This window comes from Dasypus novemcinctus, chromosome 1 (assembly GCF_030445035.2).
Source record: "Dasypus novemcinctus isolate mDasNov1 chromosome 1, mDasNov1.1.hap2, whole genome shotgun sequence".
NCBI classification, from domain to species: domain Eukaryota; kingdom Metazoa; phylum Chordata; class Mammalia; order Cingulata; family Dasypodidae; genus Dasypus; species Dasypus novemcinctus.
Window position 1 is genome coordinate 201627398 of NC_080673.1, and position 21101 is coordinate 201648498.

At 41.6% G+C, this 21101-nt stretch overlaps 1 protein-coding gene across 1 annotated transcript in view; it reads left to right on the forward strand.

The window, feature by feature from the left end:
* The window catches only part of STK32B (serine/threonine kinase 32B), a 441860-nt gene that overhangs the window by 290827 nt on the left and 129932 nt on the right, over positions 1 to 21101 (forward strand). The window contains exon 4 of the mRNA XM_058301185.2: positions 20291 to 20464. Within this exon, the coding sequence (XP_058157168.1) occupies positions 20291 to 20464 (174 nt within the window). The remainder of the gene's footprint in view (positions 1 to 20290; positions 20465 to 21101) is intronic.

Below are 21101 nucleotides of genomic sequence, written 5' to 3' on the forward strand. Positions count from 1 at the left end.
TCTTTTTTTAATATTTTATTTTATTCTACTTAAAAAGATACATAGAACACGCAAAATGTAAAAATTATAAGAGGATTCCATATATCCCACTCCCTAACCTCCCTTCCTCCCACACTGACAACTTCTTTCGTTAGTGTGGTACATTCATTGCATTTGGTGAATACATTTTGGAGCACTGCTACACAGCATGGATTTTACTTTGCATTGTAGTTTACACTCTCTTCCAATCCATTCAGTGGGTTATGGCAGGATATATAATGTCCTGCATCTGTCCCTGCAATATCATTCAGGACAATTCCACGTCCTGAAAATACCCCCATATCACACCTCTTTTTCACTCGCCCTGCCTTCAGCAATTCCTGTGGCCACTGTCTCCACATCAATGACACAATTTCCCATTGCTAGAGTCACAATAATTCTATAGTAGAATACCAGTAAGTTCGCTCTAATCCATATTTTATTCCTCCATCCTGAGGACCCTGGGATAGCGATGTCTACTCCACCTCTAAATTGAGAGGGGGCTTAGAGCCAACATGGCTGGTGGATGGGATTCTCCTGCTTGCAGTTGTAGACTCTCTTGGTTCCTTGGTGGGGTGATTGACCATCCTCACCTCCTTGTAAGCCCAATGAACTGGAGAATAGGTATTGCAACTCTGCTGAGGCTCATGGGCCTAGCTCATGCATGGACAGTCCAGAGATTCAAGTCTCCTGAGCATACACCAACCCCAGTGCCAACCACAGTTTCAGTAGAAGTGACAGAAGAGTCATGTGTAGAGAAGTCACATCTGAGCCCAAATCTATCACACTCAGGAGCACAAATTCCAAACTAGGGCCCACTGGCAAGGCACTGAACTCCAGTGTCATCTGCCATGACTATAGGACCTGGGTATATCCATAGCCCTCAGAAGCACCACTACCTGGGGTTGTATCTACTTTGTCTGTCTCTGAGATCCTGCTGAAATGTATGTAAGCACAACCCCTCTGAAGACCTCCCAACTCACTTTGAAGTCTCTTAGCCATATAAACTCATTTGTCTTTACCATTTCCTCCTTCTATGCAAGGACTTTTTCTAGTTACATCAACAGTCAGTGCTTGGTAGTAATCCCTTGGTGCCCAGGAGGCTCATCCCCAGGAGTCATGTCCCACTCTGGGGGAAGGTAATGCATTTACATGCTGAGTTTGGCTTAGAGAGTAGCCACATTTGAGCAACATGGAGGTTTTCAGGAGGTAACTCTTAGGCACTGTCGAGCTCTAGGCCAAGTTGAAATTTCAAGTACACAGGTTGATAAGCATAGTCATCAGTATCAAGGGCCCATCCTTGGACCATCCTTCCGCACTTGGGGGATTGTTGCTGTTCCATTGGGGAAGGTGACTGAGCTCTCCAGAATGGGAACTCAGCACTCCCTCAGTAGTCGTGTGTAACTCTACCCACTATGACAATACCCAACAAATATCTGAACATATCTATATACCCAATATGCATGCCCTGGAAAACTCCTTCCTGCCCATGCATCCTCCACCAATGATACCCCACACCAATGCTCCTCCCCTGCCATAGTTGACCCCTCTGTGATCCAAAACTTCTTTAAAAATGAAGTCTAATATCTTGCCAATTTCAGTTAATAGGAAAATGAAATAGTAATGATAGGTTTAAAGATTAGAAATAAAATACATAATAATTAAAGGAGTTTTAATCATTTTTATAAGGTTTTGACACCTTTTAAAGATCTGCATCCTACTCTGCAGGATTCAGAGCTAGGGACCCTCACCCAGCATGCCTCTCTTGTCATGTAAAGGTTCTTTTCCAGGCTTTTCACCAAGGCTGTGATTTGCAGATAGAGAATGTGATGTTTTCAAGTGTCTCTTGTCTAATCTCAACGGAATTGAGAAAGTACTGGATCTTTGGTCTCTCAAATGAGGGTTGTCATCCCTCACGGGGCAGTTTCTTTGCAAAGAAGAAAACCAAAGGAGTTAAATCAGAGGCAGATTCCCCCACCCCCCCACCCCTGCTTTCATTTATTATTTTAATGGAATAATAATTGTGGCTTTTTTCACAATAATTATGTTTACAAACTGCTTCCACATGCATTTTCTCATCTGCATTTCAAATAACCCTCTAATGTGTTGTTATATTTTAAATAATCATATGACAAAGAAGGGAAATGCAACTCAGAGGCATGAGGTACCTCTGGCTATGCCAGAGGGTGTAGCTGGAAATGGAGTCTGCTCTCCTGTTCTGCTCTCTCCAAATGCCCAACCCTTGTTTTTTTCCACAGCACCAAATGGTCTCACAGTGAGAAGAGGAACCTGCAGGGTTTTCCAAGCTTCTTGTAAATGGAGTCATACAGAAGACATTCTATAAATACTTGTATAATTGCCATTCAACTGGACTAGTTCCCACTGAATAGGAATGCCAGATGTTGGAATGGGCCTGGAGTTCTCCGCATGAACTTGTCTCACTGAGTCTGTTCTTTCCAAATTCAAAGCCTTGTAATAAACTTGGGGCCTTCAAGAGTTGATAGCCAACAGATTTTTTTTTTTTAAGACAGAGTGTGTCTTCATTTGACAGGGCTACTATGACAAATACCTCACAATGGGGTGGCTTAAAGAGCAGGAATTTTACTGCTTGTGGTTTTGGAGGCAAAACATCCAACATCAAGGTCTTGGCAGCCCATGCTTTCTGCCAGAGCCCTAGCATTCTGGTACTGGCTGCGCCACAATCCTTGGGGCTTGTTGGCTTGCACCTCTGCCTCTGTCACAGAGCAGTCTGTCTCCTTGGTTTTCTCTTGCAGCTTTCTACAGCTGCATGCAGCTGAATTTCCTCTGCCTTATAAGGACTCGGGTCACACGGATTGAGGCCCGCCCTGACTCAATTTGGCCCTGGCTAAATAGGATCTTCAAAGATCCTATTGACAAATGAGCTCACACTATAACCAATAAAACACCTTCAAAAGTACTCTTTACAAGTGGGTTCACACCCACTTGAATGTGTATTTATGGGGGATATGATTCAGTCCCCAACAGTATCACAAACATGTTTCATTTTGAGGTAGAGGAAGATGGCATGGTGGGGGCACAGCGCAGGTGACTGATACCCAGTCCAGCACTGACTTCAAAGTGCCTCCTTCATTTGAATCATCATTTTGTTCCAGAGCAGATCAGGAAACAGCAGTGGAGGAACTATTAGAAAACAGGTCATTTATAGAAAAAGAAAGCTGTCTGGAGTTTTTATATCCAGCTAAATCATTCTTTTTAAATTACCATAGAAGTGTAGAGCATTAAAATCAGACAGTAGCCATTTTAGTGGTTCCAGTGGATCAGCAGAAACAGAGTTGAGGGGTCTGATTATTCTTCATTTACTGATGAATCTCTCAGACTAGTCTCCGTCTATAATGTGTGGATAAAATCCCGTTTTCACCTGTCTACCCTCCTGTGATGCAAAAATTACTAGGATATGTCTTACCCAAAAAAAGTTAAGGCAATAGAGCTGTACCTCAGAGCTTATATTTCACCAGCTCACAAATATAACATCTTTATTAATGTTCAGATTACCAAATTATTTAAGAGCCCTTCAATTTTATTTTTTCTTTTGTATTTGAACCAGGTACATTCACAGATCTAGATTGTAAAATTTGTATGTTACTGACAGCCTTTTCATCTGGGCCCTTGAAACATTTCTTTGATCATCTCCAAGAATATTTCTGGCCACACTAAACTTTGCTTGTCACTCAGCAGGTATTCATTAATCATTTGTTCAATAATTCAATGAGTGAGTCACCTAGGGTCTGTTTTTAGTGCTTGATGAGCCATTCTACCACATATCTGCCATCCTCAGGATGCCCTAAGTGAGAGCAATTGATCAAGAATCCACACTCTGCAGTATTTGTCGCTATTGGCCAGTGACAAGGTGTGTCAGGTGACGAAAGAAGGGCCCCAAGTGTTGGTGAGTGGGGAGAAAAGGACCTGCTGGTGACTTCAAACAAGGGGACGGACTAGCATGAGACATGCACAGCCTCCCAGGAAAAGCCATCTAGAAATGCTGGGCAAAGCACATTTACAAAATTATTTTAAGTGCAGAACCAAGCTGGAACAGAAGAAAAATTTTCATGTGCCTGGAGTGAAGGATGCTGAAAAGCAGAGGACTATATGGAGCTGATGCTGCAGCACCCAGGGGTGCAGGTGGGGGTGCTGGGAGCTTACGCGGGGGGCTTGAGGTTCAGCTCCTACATGAGGGTAGGGCATGAGACCTTGGGCCCTTGTGAGGCAGGAAGTATGAAGGGAGAGCTCCAAGGAAACGGGAGAGCTATGCTTCATTGAAAGCGTCAATGGTAGGAAATCTGTCCATCAGCACAAGAGAAAACAAGGAAGTCCCCGTGGGTTCTGGAGAGAAAATAACATTTCACACGGGCATTTGTATACTTCACAAGTACCGGGTCTTGAATGTATATGTTGCCTGTATTGTTACAGAAGAGCACGGCTATGTAAGAAATACCGATCTATAAATTTTAAATCATGATAAACCAACCCATTTTAGGTATATTTACTATTGTATTAATGTTATATAAAAAGGCTAGAGTATGAGAGATACAAAATTCGGGGGAGCTGGGGGAAGGAGGAGGATGCTAAGAAGGAGAGGCACACCAGGACTTAGGTGGGGTTGGTGGGCTCTAGTTCTTAAGCTTTTTAGTGGGTGAAAAATATATTTAATTGTTACTTACAAGTCACATGTATATGTTCTGCTCTTTGAAATATTTCATGACAAGAAGTACGTGAAACCAAATTAAGATGATAATAAAATTAAATGCTAAACACTAGACTAACAAAAAGATGGGGCAATAAGAATGGAAAAGAAGAGCTGATCATAGGGAAAATACCTGAAGTCCTTTTTTAAAAATTTAATGGCTTGTTAAGTAAAGTTTGGATGTTGAAATTTTAATGTAAGCGCTTAAAGTTTAGAAATAGTATATATATAAATAAGGAAATGCAGGCAATCAAATTGAAGCCAGCTATAAAGAGAAAAGAAGCAAAAAGGAAAGCTTGGCAGACAGCACTATATAAAATGATAAAAACAAGTCACAGCACATCAGCCACTGCAGTAGGTATAAGCACACTGAGCTCATGCCAACTGGATTTTACTTTATTTTATTTTTTTATTTAATTTTATTTTTAAAGATACTTAGGTTATACAAATGTCATATAAAAAATATAGGGGATTCCCATATGCCCCACTCCCCACACCTCCCATGTTTCCCCACATTAACAACATCCTTCATTAGTGTGGTACCTTCATTGCAATTCATGAACACATTTTAGAACATTGCCAGTAAGCGTGGATTATAGTTTATGTTGTAGTTTACATGCTCTCCCACCTAATTCTGTAGGTTATGGTAGGATATGTAATGGCCTGTATCTATCAGACTGGATTTGAAAAGCTGTGTAAAGCCTAGTTACATGTGTCACAATAAAAATATGAAGACAGTGAAAGACTGAACACAACGGGGTGGAAAAAAGATAGATCAGAGTAAGGATATAGGAAAAAACTGATGCAGCAAAAAGTATTTTTAAGATAATAACTACAAAATAATTTTTTTAAAGCCAATTCAAAATTTTGAATTTGTATGCTTGTTTCTGAAAAATAAATGAAGCAAAATTTTCTGGAATCACAAGTAAAAAGTGACAAAATCTTTAGTGGGAGAATTTTAATTCACCTCTAATTAAAAGGTGGAGCAACTGGACAATAAACAGCAAAATTAAGAGTTCAAGCTAATGGATAGAAATTGAGCCCTGCACAAATCAGAGTGAAGAGTCATAGCACTGGACAGGAGAAGGTATTTTCAATATATGTACCTGTCAAAGGACTGTCTCCACTATACAAAGAATTTCTAGAAATGACTAAAGAAGTCAAACAGACCTATAGATAAATGAGCTGAGAGTATAAGAATAGCAGCAGACAGTGCACAGAGGACAAAGCCCCAATAGAAACAAGTATGTGAACGGATTTCAGCCTCACTAGAAATCAAAGAAATGCAGAATAAAATTACATTGAGAGAGAAGCAGCTGTGGCTCAATCAGTTGGGCTCCCATCTACCATATGAGAGGCCCTGGGTTCACATCCCGGGGCCTCCTTGTGAAGGCAAAGCTGGCCCATGCGCCACGGAGAGCTGACGGCCCTTGCACCGTGGAGAGCTGTCACAGCACAATGATGCAACAAAAGGGAGACAAGCAGATACAGAAAATACACACAGCAAATGGCCACAGAGAAGAGACAGCCAAAAGAAAGGAACAGGGAAGTAGCCTTGGCTCAATGGTTAGAGCATCCGCCTACCACATGGGAGGTCCAAGGTTCAAACCCAGGGGCCTCCTTGACCCATGTGGAACTGGCCCACATGCAATGCTGATGCATGCAAGGAGTGCCATGCCACACAAGGGTGTCCCCTGCATAGGGGAGCCCCACACACAAGGAGTGCACCCCATAAGGTGAGCCGCCCAGCACAAAAGAAAGTGCAGCCTGCCCAGGAGTAGTGCCACACACACACAGAGAACTGATGCAGCAAGATGATGCAACAAAAAAAGACACATGGGAAGCGGACTTGGCCCAGTGGTTAGGGCATCTGTCTACCACATGGGAGGTCTATGGTTCAAACCCCGGGTCTCCTTGACCTGTGTGCAGCTGGCCCATGCGCAGTGCTGATGCATACAAGGAATGCCATGCCACTCAGGGGTGTCCCCACATAGGGGAGCCCCACATGCAAGGAGTGCTCCCCTTAAGGAGAGTCGCCCAGCGTGAAAGAAAGTTCAACCTGCCCAAGAATGGCGCCGCACACACGGAGAGCTGACACAACAAGATGATGCAACAAAAAGAGACACAGATTCCCATGCCGCTGACAACAACAGAAGTGGACAAAGAAAAACATGCAGCAAATAGACACAGAGAAGAGACAACTGGTAGGGGGGGAAGGGGAGAGAAATAAATAAATAAATAAATCTTTTAAAAAAAGAGAAAAGACAGAGATTCCCAGGCTGCTGACAAGAATAGAAGCGGACACAGAAGAACACACAGTGAATGGACACAGAGAGCAGACAACTGGGGGTGGGGGGTGGGGGAGGGAAGGGGAGAGAAATAAATTTTTAAAAAATCTTAAAAAAAAAAAGAAAGGAACAAGCCGCAAGGGAGGGGAATAAATAAATAAATAAATAAATCTTTTTAAAAATTACATTGAGAACCATTTCACACCCAACAGATGAGTAATGAAATGAGAATGACCAGTAATACCACATGGATGAGATGTGGGAAGCAGAGAATTTAGGATCTTTGTAGAAGTGCACAAGTCACTGAGCATACACATTGATTCATTCCATGCATGAACACACCCATGTATTCTTCTAGATCAAAAATGCAGCACTCCCAGCCTCCTAACATCCCCTCTTGCTCTTCAAAAGCAATCACCGTGTCGATTTTTAATATCAAATATCAGTTTTTCTTGTTTCTGAATTTCGATAACCAGAATCTTATAGTTACTTTGCTTTTTTTTTCACCTAGCATGATACCTATGAGATGTATCCATTCTGTTATATGCAGCAGTAGTTCCATGGTATCATTTTACCACTGTTTATTGGTGCATTCTCTGCTAATGAGCTTTCTATCTGTTTCTCATCAACGGCTTTTACAAATAATCTTGGTGAAGGGAGGAACACATTTTTGTTGAGTGAACTTGCTGGAATAGAGCAAGTTAGTATTTGATAGACACTGATAAATAGTTTTCCAAAGTGTTGGACCAATTTGCACTCCAGTCAACATACAAGAGTTAGGGTTGATCCACATCATCAGCAACTCTTAATATTGTCAGTCATTTCATTTTAGCCATTTTGTTAGAAATGAGGAGGGATCACATTTTTATTTTAATTTGCATTTCTCTGATGTCTGATGAGGTTGGACACCTTTTTATCAGATAACTTTCCTTATTCACAGTAGTTGTGTTCTATAAAGTCAGCACAAATGATGAATTAGTGAATACCGAGTCATTGTTCCTGGGGAAAAAGCAGCGTTATGCTCCTGAAAGCCTCTGGGGACAACATTTTCATAAACCAATCAATATATAACCTCGTGGAATATGTGTTTCTGTTTAAAGACATTACTTTAATTTGCTAAAACTGCTGAAAGCCATGTACCAGAAATGGGTTGGCTTTTTAAAAGGCTGAGAAGTAGTCCAAATCAAAGCCTCTTCAGGTGCTGCGTCCTCCTGCAGACAGGCTGCTGGTGACTCTGGACTCTTCTTTCACATGGGGAGGTATGTGGCAGCCTCTTTTGGGCTCTCTCTCCCCTTCTGGGCTTCCTTGCCTCCAGCTCCCTGCTTCCTGGCTTTCTTTCTACTTCTGTGATCCATTGATTTCTGCTTCTGGCTTCTGGGACTTTCTAGCCTCTGTGGGTTTCTCTCTGTATTCATCCTGTTAATAAAGGACTCCAGTAAGAGGATTAAGACATACCCTGCTCACGCCCTACAAAAGTGGCCTAATGGAAAGGTCCCATCTGCAATAGGTTTACACTCACAGGATGAATAATAAAGATCAACTATATGTTTATTGGCCATTTGTATGTCCCGTTATTTTGAAGCACCACTTTAAGTGTCTTGCCCATTTAAATTCATGGATGAATTTTAAATCAATTCTTATTTATTTTTATGATTCAATTTTGTTAAAATGTATTCATAAACCATACAGTTCATATAAAGTGTATAATCAGTGGCATTTGATATAATCAGAGAGATGTGCATTCATTACTTCATCAATATTAGAGAATTTTCATTACTTGAAAAAAAGAAAACTAACAAAAACATAAAAACCCTACCCCTTAGTAGTCTTCTATCAAACTCTCTATCCTTTCTCTGCCATACATAACTGCTAATCTATTGCTGTCTCTGTAATTTATTAGTATTTCCATTTGTATAAACATTATGTGGTACATTTTGTCTAGTTACTTTCACTTACAATGCTTCCTTTTTTATTAATACTATTGATGAAAGATTATTAGTATATTACTATATACTACTGTACATGGTTTGTTTTACTCAAACATTACCCTGATATTAACCTCTTCTAACATTTATTCTGCTTCAGAAAGAAAGATTCTTATATATGTACTATTAACCATACTTATTTTTCACAAGAGGACTTGCTGTCCTCTACAGTCCCATGATTCATTTTTTAGCTTTCCTGCTAGTTATACACACGTCCTTAGACTTTTCCTTTCAACCACTATCACACCCACATATTAGCCCTGCTAATTATAAACCCTATGATGTGCTTTCACCATTTTATTCATTTCCAAACATTTACAAACAAACAATTCTGCACAGATTAAACCTCAGCTTTCCATTCTCCAACCTCATTCTATTTTCTGGTGACCTATATTCTACTTATTAACTCCATGAGTTTACACAATATATTTAGTTCATAACAGCACAATCATACAATATTTGTCCTTCTGTGTCTGGTTTGCTTCAGTCAACATAACATCCTCCAGGTTGATCCGTGTTGTCATATGCTTCATGACATTTCTTCCTACAGCTGAATAATATTCCATCATATGTATATACCACAGTTTGCTTATCCATTCATCGGTTGATGAACACTTGGGTTGTTTCCATCTTTTGGCAGTTGTGAACATTGCCACTTATGAACATGTGCAGATGTCTGTTTGTATACTTGCTCTCAGATCTTCTGGGTATATATTTAGTAGTGGTATTACCAGGTCACATGGCAGATTTATATTTAACTTCCTTAGGAACTGCCAAACAGTCCTCCACAGCAGCTGTACCATTCTACATTCCCACTAACAGTGAATAAGCTTTCCTATCTCTCCACATCCTCTCCAGTACTTGTAGTTTTCTGGTTTTTTAATAGTGGACATTCTACTAGGTGTGAAATGATATCTCATTGTAGCTTTGATTTGCATTTCCCTAATTGAAAATTTTTTAACATTTTTCATGTATTTTTTTCACCATTTGTATCCTTTTTAAAAAAATGTCTAGTCATGTCTTTTGCCCATTTTTTTAATTGGACCATTTGTCTTTTTAATGTTGAGTTGTAGGATCTTTTAATATATCATGGATATTAAACCCTCGTCACTTGTGTGATTCCCAAATATTTTCTCTGAGAGCATTGGCTGCCTTTTTACCCTCTTCACAAAGTCCCTAGAAGTGCAAAAGTGTTAATTTTGAGGAGGCCCCATTTATTTATTTTTCTCTCATTGCTCTTGCTTTGGGTGTAAGGTTTAAAAGACCCCAGTGGAAAAAGGACCACCTTTTCAACAAATGATGTTGACATAATTGGATATCTCTAGGCAAAAAAAAAAGAAAAGCAATGACCTAAACGTCACCTTATATGAAAAATGTCAAAATGAATCATGAATCTAAAAGTAAATTTAAAACAATAAAACTTTTAGAGAATAAATCATAGGAGAAAATCTTATGAAATTAGGATTATGTAAAATTTTTAGACTTGACATCCAAATTCAATACATGATCCATAAAAGGAATATTTGATAAATTCAACCCCATTAAAATTAAAGATTTATGGTCTACAAAAGCCCTTGTGAAAAGGATGAAGAAGCCAACTATAGAGTAGGTAGAAATATTTACAAACCACATATTTGACAAAGTATTTCTATCTAGATTATATAAAGAGCTCTTAAAACTCAACAGTAAAAAAAAAATACAGTTAGAAAATGGGCAGGACACATGAACAGACATTTCATGGAACTTCATTAGCCATTAGAGAAACACAATTTAAAACAATGAGATATTACCATGTTCCTTTCAGATTGGCTAAATTAAAATTTCTGGATAACACTGAGTCAACCATATCTACATGTATCATTGATAAACCTAAAAACATTATCTGGGAGAAAAGGTCAAGTTGATTTATGATGATGATGATATTTTCCAACACTTATTTGAATATTTAATTATATGTCAAGCACTGTTACAGTAATTAATATGTGTTAATTCAGTATGTCCAAATAGGACAGCTTATTTGTTTTATAATTTTATATCATTTGTGGATGCACACATTGTGCTAAAAGTAAAAATAAATATATAACTACATCAGAATAGCAGTTACATTTGAGAAGAGTAGGAGGGAGAAGGAAGGGATGGGAGAGCTTTAGCAATACCTATAACATTTTATTTTATTTTTAAAAGTAGACTGAAGTAAATAGAAAAAAATGTTAATGTCTGTTTGATTTTGATGGGGAATATATGTGAGCCTATTATGTTACTTTTGAAAATTTTTCTTATGTAATGGAAAATTTTAAAAATACACAAAACTTGAAAAAAAATTAAAGGTGATATCAGGTTCAACCATTGAAGGTCCAAGGACACTCCTACCTTGGGACCAAGTCCTGAGCTGGACACTGGAAGATTCTGGGGATACCAGACAATGCACCTCCAGAAAAAGCTCATGTTCTAGACAAGGGAGCTTCTGGAAAGGTGGTGCTTGATTTGAGTCCTGAAGGATGAGGAAACATCTGTTTATTTACTTTAAAAGTCTTGCAACACCTACTTTCTGATTCGTTGGACTTACCCAGGTCAGCTAACAAGGAGGTGAAGATGGTCAACAACCATACCAGGGAACTGAGATTGTCAACAACTGTGAGCAAAAGAATCCCATCCATCAGTCATGTAGGTTGTAAGCCCTCTCTCAATTTAGAAGTGGAATGGACATCACCATCCCAGGGTCCACAGGATGGAGGAATAAAAGATGGATTAGAGTGGACTTACTGGTATTCTACTATAGATCTATTGTGACTCTAGCAATGGAAGAAATGGTATCGTTAATGTGGAGACAGTGGCCACTGGGGTTGCTGAGGGCAGAGAGAGGGAAGAAGAGGTGTGATGTGGGGACATTTTCAGGACTTGAAGTTGTCCTGAATGATACTGCAGGGACAAATGCAGGACATTATATATCCTGCCATAACCCACTGAATGCACTAGGGGAAAGTGTAAACTACAATGTAAATTATAATCCATGCAGTATAGCAGTGCTCCAAAATGTACTCATTAAATGCAATGAATGTGTCATACTGATGAAAGAGGTTGTTGATGTGGGAGGAGTGGAGGTGGAGGGTGGGGAGTGGGGTATATGGGAACCTCATTTTTTACTGTAACATTTTGTGTGATCTATGTATCTTTAAAAATTAATTAAAAATAAAGATTAAAAATTTGTAAAATTCCAAATGAATTAGTAAGTCACTGGAGGGATTTAAATGGTGAAATGCTGTAGAATCACAGGCAGGGCCTTCCAGAGAAATGAAAAGCAGGAGAGGCACAAAGGCATGGGTGAGACTGTGGCACATTTGATAATGCTCAAGTCCTTTGGAGAATTCTGAGGGCAGGAGGGAGCCCTAGGGAGGTTCTAGATAATAATAAAGAGCAACAGCTTTTAAGCTTTTTTGTGCACTTACAAGCTAGGCACCATTCTGAGCCCTTTATAACTCATTAAACCCTCGCCTCAACCCTAGAAGCTAAGGAGGTTTCCAAGGCTGTGCAGTCCCAAGTGTCTGCCTCCAGAGTCTGTGCCCTGAGCTAGGTCTCAGTGTGCTGGGCTGGGCAGCACTGTTTGTCAACCACCTCAGTAAACTCTTCACTGCTCCCCTGCTTGACGTGAAGGCTCTACAATTAATTGGCTACATGGCCACCAGAGCAGTTGTCCCAAAATACAAATCTGACCAGGCCTTTTCCTTTTCCTCACTCCTTAGTAGCCCCCACTGTATAAGAATAAAGTTCAAACTCCTTATTATGACTTTCAAAGACCTTCCTTATGGGGATCTCCACCTGCCTCCCCATACCACTCTCTTGCACTCATTCCAGCCACACTGAGCTTGAATCACTGCTCTCCCCTCCTCTGAGCCTTTGCACATGCCGTTGCTTATTTCCAGAGGATTGTCCCTTCTCTCTCTCCTTTTCTTGGTGTATCAGTCAGGGTTTGTCTTCGGGGAATGGCATCAACCCCAAGGAATTATTACATGGTATTGAATATCTTACAGAACCCTGGAAGGCTGAAGAACACATTCCAAGCTGAACCTCCAGGACCTATTGCCAAAGCCACAGGGAGAACTGGCCTGAGAGGGAGGGGCCTGCACTGCTATGGAAAGCTGCCTCCCAGACTGAGACCACAAACTTGCCTGTTTTAACTGAGTTCCAAGTTCAAGTCACATGTTAGTGCATCTCACTCACTGACCTAAATCATTTTAGAAACTCTACCTGCAAGGGAGTCTGGAAAACATATTTCTCAGCTTTCAAGCCTTTGCTGTTATAGGAAAGCTATCCAGGAGGAGGGTGGAATGGACTGAGTGAACTGACTTGACTTCCCACTCTGCCTGGATGGTCCTACCTCCTTCAGAATACCTTGCCCCTTCAAGGTCTAGCAGCTGCCTCTCCTATGTGCTCCCACACTGTCATCTCCTTCGTCTCCCAGACGACTGTGAGTAGAAGAGTCATATCAATTGTTTGAGGTGTCCCCTCTCCCAGAACAGGGCCTAGCACATAGTAGGAGCTCAATTCACATGTAGGCATACCCTATCCCCATCCCCTGCAGAATACTCCCCAATTATGATTTCCTTGGCAAAATTCTTCTTGAATTTCATTACCAAATCTTTGTGGAATGTATAGGTTCAACTATTGAAATTGCAGATTTTGTCATGGAGTCAAACTGGTTGAATATTGGCAAAGTCACGTGGTGTGACTAAGTGTGTACCTATCAGTATTTTTTTAGCTAATGTTTATATGGCAAAAATTGATATTAACAACACTAAAACTCAAATACAACATTTTAAACAGTGTGATATAAGAGCAAATCTCAAGTTACATTTTAGATACAATTAGTGAAACATCAGAACCCCTGGAACAGGCATTTTGAAAATCACACTAAGTATTGCCAAAAGGGTCTCAGATACTACTGAGGTAAGTGAGCCTGTGTTATTGCAAAAAACACAACTACAACACAAAAGAAAAGACACTGTGAGTGACCAGATTAGGTCAGGTCATTAGGAAGGGATATTTTAAGGATTTTGCATATTAACCTGTGGACCTCTTACCTATTTTGAAGTGTTTCTATTGTATTTTAGGAAGTTGGTTGAGAAGTTTATTTTAATGAATAGTGCATTATCATTTTTCCCATTTAAAATAATGGGAAACATGTTCCTGGCTAGTGTTTCCGTCTGTAACAACTGCTTTTCAGGAACAGTTTTGTGCTACTAGACAGAAGATGCTGATCTCCTCAATGAATGCCTGCAAAGCAAATAGAAAATGTGTGTCTCCACAGACTTGGAAGGTCATTAACTGTTGTGCTTGAAGGGGAGGGTCCCTGAGAAGGTAGAAAGCTGCCAGCTGGAGGATTTCAGAGCAGAGAGGCCTGGGGAGAAGCTGGGGGTGACACTGAGCAAGTTACCCAGCTTCCCTGAAGCTCAGTTCTGTCACCTGTAAAATGGGAATAATGAAACATTGGTGCTGAGGAATAAATGAACTCTGCAATCTAAAGTGCCTTGGGGGAGTGAATGTAGTTCAAGCAGTCCAGCGCCTGCTTCCCACAGGGGAGGTCCTGGGTTCTGCCCCAGGTGCGTCCTAAAACCAAAAGAAAAAAAACATCTCAGGGCAGCCAGGTAGGGTACCAGCTTCCCACATACATTCCTTGAACCTGGTCCATTAAATAAATAAATTTTAAAATAAATAAATAAATAATGTGCCTTGCACAGAGTTATTAAATATTAATATTTAATGATATTAAAAGGTGCTTGAGACTGTGCCGTGTACATGGGAATACCTCAACAAGTGAATCATCATTATTCCCTTCTCAAACTTATTCAGTACCCTTTTCAAAAAATAATGCAAATTATAAATTTCTTTGGGGATTTAGCCCAAGGGAAGAGGTTTGACTCCATCTCATTTAATCAGACATTGAGAGCTAGACTATCTGTTTTATCTTACTCTTTACTTGCTTCCAACAACAGAAGCTTCCAACTACTTACCCAATTTTGTTCCCAACTGATAAGGAAATCAGAGCTATAGTTTCATGCTTGCCATCTGTTTGCCTAGGGAGCAGGACTTTTGCTCCCACTTGTTCCACATTTTTCCTCTCTGTCTCTTCTAGCAGCCTTACCTGTCCTTTGTTATGCCACCACAAATTCTTTAGAGGCCTGCAGGATATAAATTAAATAAAATCATTAAGCCCTCAGAATAATCCTCCACAATTTTACAGACAAATAGCACTTTACAGTGTGCAAACCCCACTGCCTTGGGAGCTCCATTTGACTTCCTAGGCAGGAGATAGCAGATGAGAGTCAATCTAGTGTGGAGAACAATGAGAGCTATCGATGAGAGCCATCAGGTTTGAGGGGCTTTGAAGTCTATGGCTCAAGCCAAATTAAAGAAAAGAAGGTCTTAACTGTGAATGTTATTAAAGACATATATGTATCAAACACAATTCAGGTTTGGTGATCTCCTTTTTCATTTGAGCCAAAGAAGCTGACTCAAGGCATTATTAGGGTTCCATAGCCTAAGATTTCTGCCCAGCCCCTGGTGGAGAACAGAGTGAGTGCAAGCCCTCTGCGGGCAAGCCCTGGAGCAGGAAGGCGAACAGAAGGGCTGAGCTGACCACACCCAGGTCTCCTTCTGAGCTTACCCATCAAATGTCACTCCTGCTCCCTGGGTGGGCGTGAAGAGGCTGTGGAGAGATGCTGGGGTCGTCACTCTCTGTGCAATGGGGTTCCTGGTCGCTGTGACAGAAGGAGGCCAGAGGAAAAGAAGGTTCCGTGCAAGCAACGACATAAATAGAGTGCAGAGCGCCGAGCCTCCCACAGAGCTTGCCTTCCCCCAAACCCCTCCACTTGCATTTCCCTCTGTCCTATGCACCCATGGACATTCCAGAGTGGGCATAAATGATAGACTGATGGACCACACAGAATAAGGGTATTTGGGGGTTTGCTGAGCCGTTCGTTCTTGAGTGCAGATGATGCCCAGGTAATGTGCTAAATGCAGTGGGGTGATCCTGATCAGGCCAAGTGTCTGTGCCTAGATTGTTCCCTGGCTGGTGGGGAGAAGAGACTGGCCCCCACTGCTAAGAGGAAGTGCTGCCAGGGTATCAAGCACAGGTGCTTGATTCTGGACACAGTTTCTTGTGGTTCAGCTCCCACATCTGCAGTGAAATCCTGGATATGTTCCTTGTCCTTGCCTAGCCTCAGTATCCTGGTCTATAAAAGGTGGGCCATAATGGGAGAATTCAGTCAGTTAATATAGATGAAGTACCTAGAGCAGTGCCCAGCACATGGCGTGCACCATATTGGGGTTCACTACATTTTAGGGCAAAAAGAGGTCACCCAGTGCAGTTTTCCAAGGTTAGGGAAGCCTCCAAGAGAAGGCAGCATCATTCCAAACTAGAGCTTCTCATCCGCAGCACTGTTGGTATTTGGGTCTGATAACTCTCTGTTGGGGGGCTGTTCTGTGCACTGTATGATATTTAAGCACATCCCTGGGTTCTACCTTTTAGATGCCAGTAGCATTTCTGAGTTGAGACCACCAAACATGGCTTCGGAAATTGTCCAAGTTCCCCTGGGGAGCCAAGCTACCCTGGTTGAGAAGCACTGGTCTAAACTGCAAAGCAAATGCTGGGTCTGAGGAGCGGGTGGCACTCCAGGGAAGGGAGCCGTCATGGAGGAGCATGGAGAGGTGAGAGGGTGGGGGTGCATCCAGGGGACTTGGGGTGACAAATGACACTAGCATCAAGGTGCCCTTTTGATTACCCCATGAGCAATCCAGGGCTGACTTGTCCTTGCAAATCGCCGGCTTCTAGCGCAGGGCTGGGGTTGTGGTGCTGTGCGCTGGGGCTTGGGTGCAGGAAGTAGCCCTGAGGAGCATTCGGCTGGTGCTTTCCTTTCAACTTCTTGGGTTATGAGAGCTCATCCATGAGCATGATGCCCAGACCCCGTCCCTTTCCCCATTTAGCCTTGCTTCTAGGAACTGGACTTTGTCATAATGCCTTCTGTCTACGTTGAGGAATATCTTACAAAACATTTTTTGTTAAACTTGTTATTCTGTTTTAGAGTTCACCACATTAGAGAATGTCATCTTCCAAAGCATCCAGAAATTTCTCTCTGGTTTCGGTTCTAGGACTAATCATACCTCTCCTTGACAACTGATTTATTTTTCCCTCACCAACACTGAGTTCTGAAGCCAATCATGTTTCTCTGTTGGCTCTGATTGCTGGGAAGATTAGAGACAAAGTGATGACCCATTTCAGGCGAGCATACAGGATCTTTGAGCATGAAGTGGGTATTTTTTTCCTACTTCCATTTAATTCCCTTTTTTTTTCTTTGACCTGATCTTACTTTTAATTTTATTACATTAAACTAATTTCACAAGTCACTTTTAATCCTTTTTGGAAAAAAGGTAGGAAATTAATAAATCCTCCCTCCCCCAATAAAAAAGGACATTGGGTTCTTCGTGCTAGTCTGTTCCAAGCTAAGATTTATACCTTCTCAGCTCACAACCTTCTATAAACTTGCAGGGAGTGCCTCTTTATCCAGATTCCTCCATCAGTAAGAATTACTGCAATGGAGAGGAAGTTTCCCATTTGTGATCTCTATCATTTCCATGAAAAATGTGCCGCACTATTATGAGAACATAATTATAATTCTAGTACAAGAAGAAGCAAACGAGACAAAGCCTTGGCATAGCACAAAACTACAGAGAGATAAATGAAAGGTCATTCTCTGTTCTCCAGTAATAACATGGATCTTCTTGGGAATTCAGGGTCTGTGGCTCAGGGCAGAATATGGTTCTATAGCAAGAAGAAGCCACAACCTGAATTATTGCTTGAATTATTGTTCACTTTGCATTTTGATTTTCCTCTTTAGAATTCATTCCAGTCTGCAAGTTTCCCCCTGAAAATTCATGTTGTTCCTCCAAAGAGTTCGGAATATTGAATACAATACCCTTTGACAATTTAGCTGTGTGTTGAAAATGCAGAACTCAGTGATTATTAATGTAATGTTTCCATAGTCCATCAACTATTAGAATACAAATTGAGCATCTGTAGGAGGCATCTTCTACCTGATTCCTATGGTCTATTTTTGCCCATCTAAGCCCTTTCATCCTATAGCAAATACCCAAAAAGATGTATCTGATGACACTTTCAGTTTCAGAAAACAGAAGCACATTGTAAAGTTGCTAATGTCAAAAGACACAGTCATTTGCCATGTCTGCAGGACATTTGGGTTGGATCTTTCTACTGGAAAGACTGGAGCCAGCACCTCCAACCTGGCGTCCCTGTCTATAGGGCTCAGCAGTGCTCAGCTCTCCTGGTTTTATTCACATTGGGGCAACAGGGTAACTGGCAGCCTCCTGGCCACTCCTGGCCTAGCAGACCTGGCGGAAGGGGCTCTCTTTCAGAGTCCTCATGCCAGTCCCAGCGAGCACTCCGTGTGTTCCCTCCTGGGCTCCACGGCCCATCCGACCCAACGCCAGCAGCCAGGGAAAGATGTCCACCTCCTCGTCTGTCTGATCATTTATTTTCCCATCTCTTTGTTGAGGGAAAGGAACATGAATCATCTGAAAGCACCCACAGGAACACACTAAAGGAGGAAGGACGTCTCACATGAACCGGAATAGTTGAATGGAGAGGTTTATGGAATCAGACTTTCAGGAAAGAAATGAGACCCTCATTAACCCTTTCAACTTTCAATTCATCCTACAAGGCCAATGTTACCAGGACACCAAAGCTGCATCAGGACAATGGCAGATAGGAATATATGGGCTAGCATCATCACTTGGAACATTAGATGTAAAAATCCTAAATGAAATATTGTCAACCTGAATGCAGTAAAAATAATAATAGTAATATGGATACATATGTGTATGTGTGTGCTTCTGTGCGTGTGTGTCTATCAGTCAGGTAGGATTTAGTTGAAAAATGCAAAGACGGTTTAAAATTTAAAAAATAAAAACCTCTGCACCTATTCATGCTACAAATTCTCAGCAGTCCAGAAGGAGAACACAACTTTCCCAACTGGATAAATGATACCAATTGCATCTACTCATCAGATACCTATAGCAAACAATTTACTCAATGGCAAATACTTTATTAAAGTTGGAACAAGATACGAATGCCCATCTTCACCCTAATTATCAACATTTTACTGGAAGTCCTGGATAGTAAAACACAACAAGAAAAGAAATAAGAGGCACAAGGGATGGAGCGTATACTCAGGGTAGCTATTTGGTAGAAGATATAATCACCTTCATGTACTAGCAAACCCAACAGCACTAGTGGAAAAGTATTAAAACTAATTCCTAAGAGATCAGCCAAGTTTCCAGATAAACATGCAAAATTCCAGAGTGTTTTTTTCTTTTCCTAGCTGAAGACCAATCAGCAAACTTTTAAAATTAAAGATTGTATCAACAATTAAGGCTATAAAAATAACTTGGGTTAAAAATACATATATGCTGGACTTTATGTAGAAAAATGTAAAACTTTATTGACACATGTAAAGAAGACCAAAATAAATGGAGAAATAGTCCAAGCTCATGATTGTAAAAATTCAAAATTATAAAAATGTCCATTCTCTTAAGTGAATGCATAAATTCCATATAATTCCAATGAAAATCAAAGCAGGGTTTTTTAAAGAACTAGACACGTTAATTCAAAAATTCATGCTGGAGAGAAAAAACACACAAACATCAATGACAGTTTTGAAAAACGAGCTTAGGGAGGGGTTGTCACCAAGTCTTATTCCAAGGCTGTCACTTCACACCTTCTGCAGGCTCCAATGTGTCAAGAGCATCATTGATTATTTTCTCTCTGGTTTTAGCATGGGGCCCAGATGCATGAACCAGATGAGCAGACCAGGCACAACTGTAGCTTGAGGGAAAAAAATCAAAAGCCAATTTAGGGAGAAGCTCCTGGGCAAACTGTTTTTCAGCCTCTTAGTTGGCATTCAGCTGTTCCTGCCATGATCCATTGGGGCACAGATCAGGGGCCAGACTGAGATTAGATTTATACCGGAGCAGAGGAGAAATCCAGCTTGTACCCCTTGTCCTGGGCCACCCACCAATCCACCTGTTCCATCTCGCCCCTGCCTGCACCCGCAGCCAGACCCACGCTCTGCCTGCAGCTCTCGCAACTGGCAACGCCAGCGCCTCTTTCTGAGCCTCAGTTTGCTCTTCTTTAAAGAAGGGGCGGTGGTTGTGAGGATGTGGGAGGCACCTCCGTCCCTAACCCTCTCGTCCCTCGGCACCCCTAGGTACTCCTTCCAGGATGAGGAGGACATGTTCATGGTGGTGGACCTGCTGCTGGGAGGAGACCTGCGCTTCCACCTGCAGCAGAACGTGCATTTCACGGAAGGGGCTGTGAAGCTCTACATCTGCGAGCTGGCTCTGGCCCTGGAGTACCTGCAGAGGTACCACATCATCCACAGGTAACCAGGCAATGGAGGCGTGCCTGCAGGCCTTGGCATCCTGGGGGCAGGGTGGGACAGGCACAATCTGCAGCAGTGGGGAGAAGAATTTTGTCCCTGGAGTGCTGAGAAGTGGCAGTGAATGGGGATAGTGAAAAGCAGATCACCTTTCCTTATTCTTTTTATGTCCTCCACAGACATCCCTTATTGCCCGCCCCTGAGACAGCTGTCACCACCTGACCCCCTGGGTGCCCCACAGACAGGGACATATGGCTGGTGGTTGGCCTTTGTTTCTCCACTCCAGTGTCCAGTGGGGGACATTCTTTTCCCCCATCTCAGGTTACAGAAGTCACAGTTGCATTAGAGGGCTAATGAGCTAGAAGCGTGAGGGACTGTACTCTCTTCCTGGCCATACTTTGAAATCAATTCTGTGTGTTTGGGAGGATTTCTTCCTCTTGAGAAGACTCAGTGCTGGTTCTGGGCTTTGGATATGAAGTCTGACTTTCTGCTGCCTGCTCGGGAAGCTTGTGTCTCCTCTGCCCAAGTCCAGCAGGGGTGTGTCTGGCACAGGTGAGCACGATGGTGTGTCTGCAGAGATTGCAGAAGACACTACTGGAAGTGCTGGCATCAGTAACAGTCTTCTCACCGATGGCAGAGG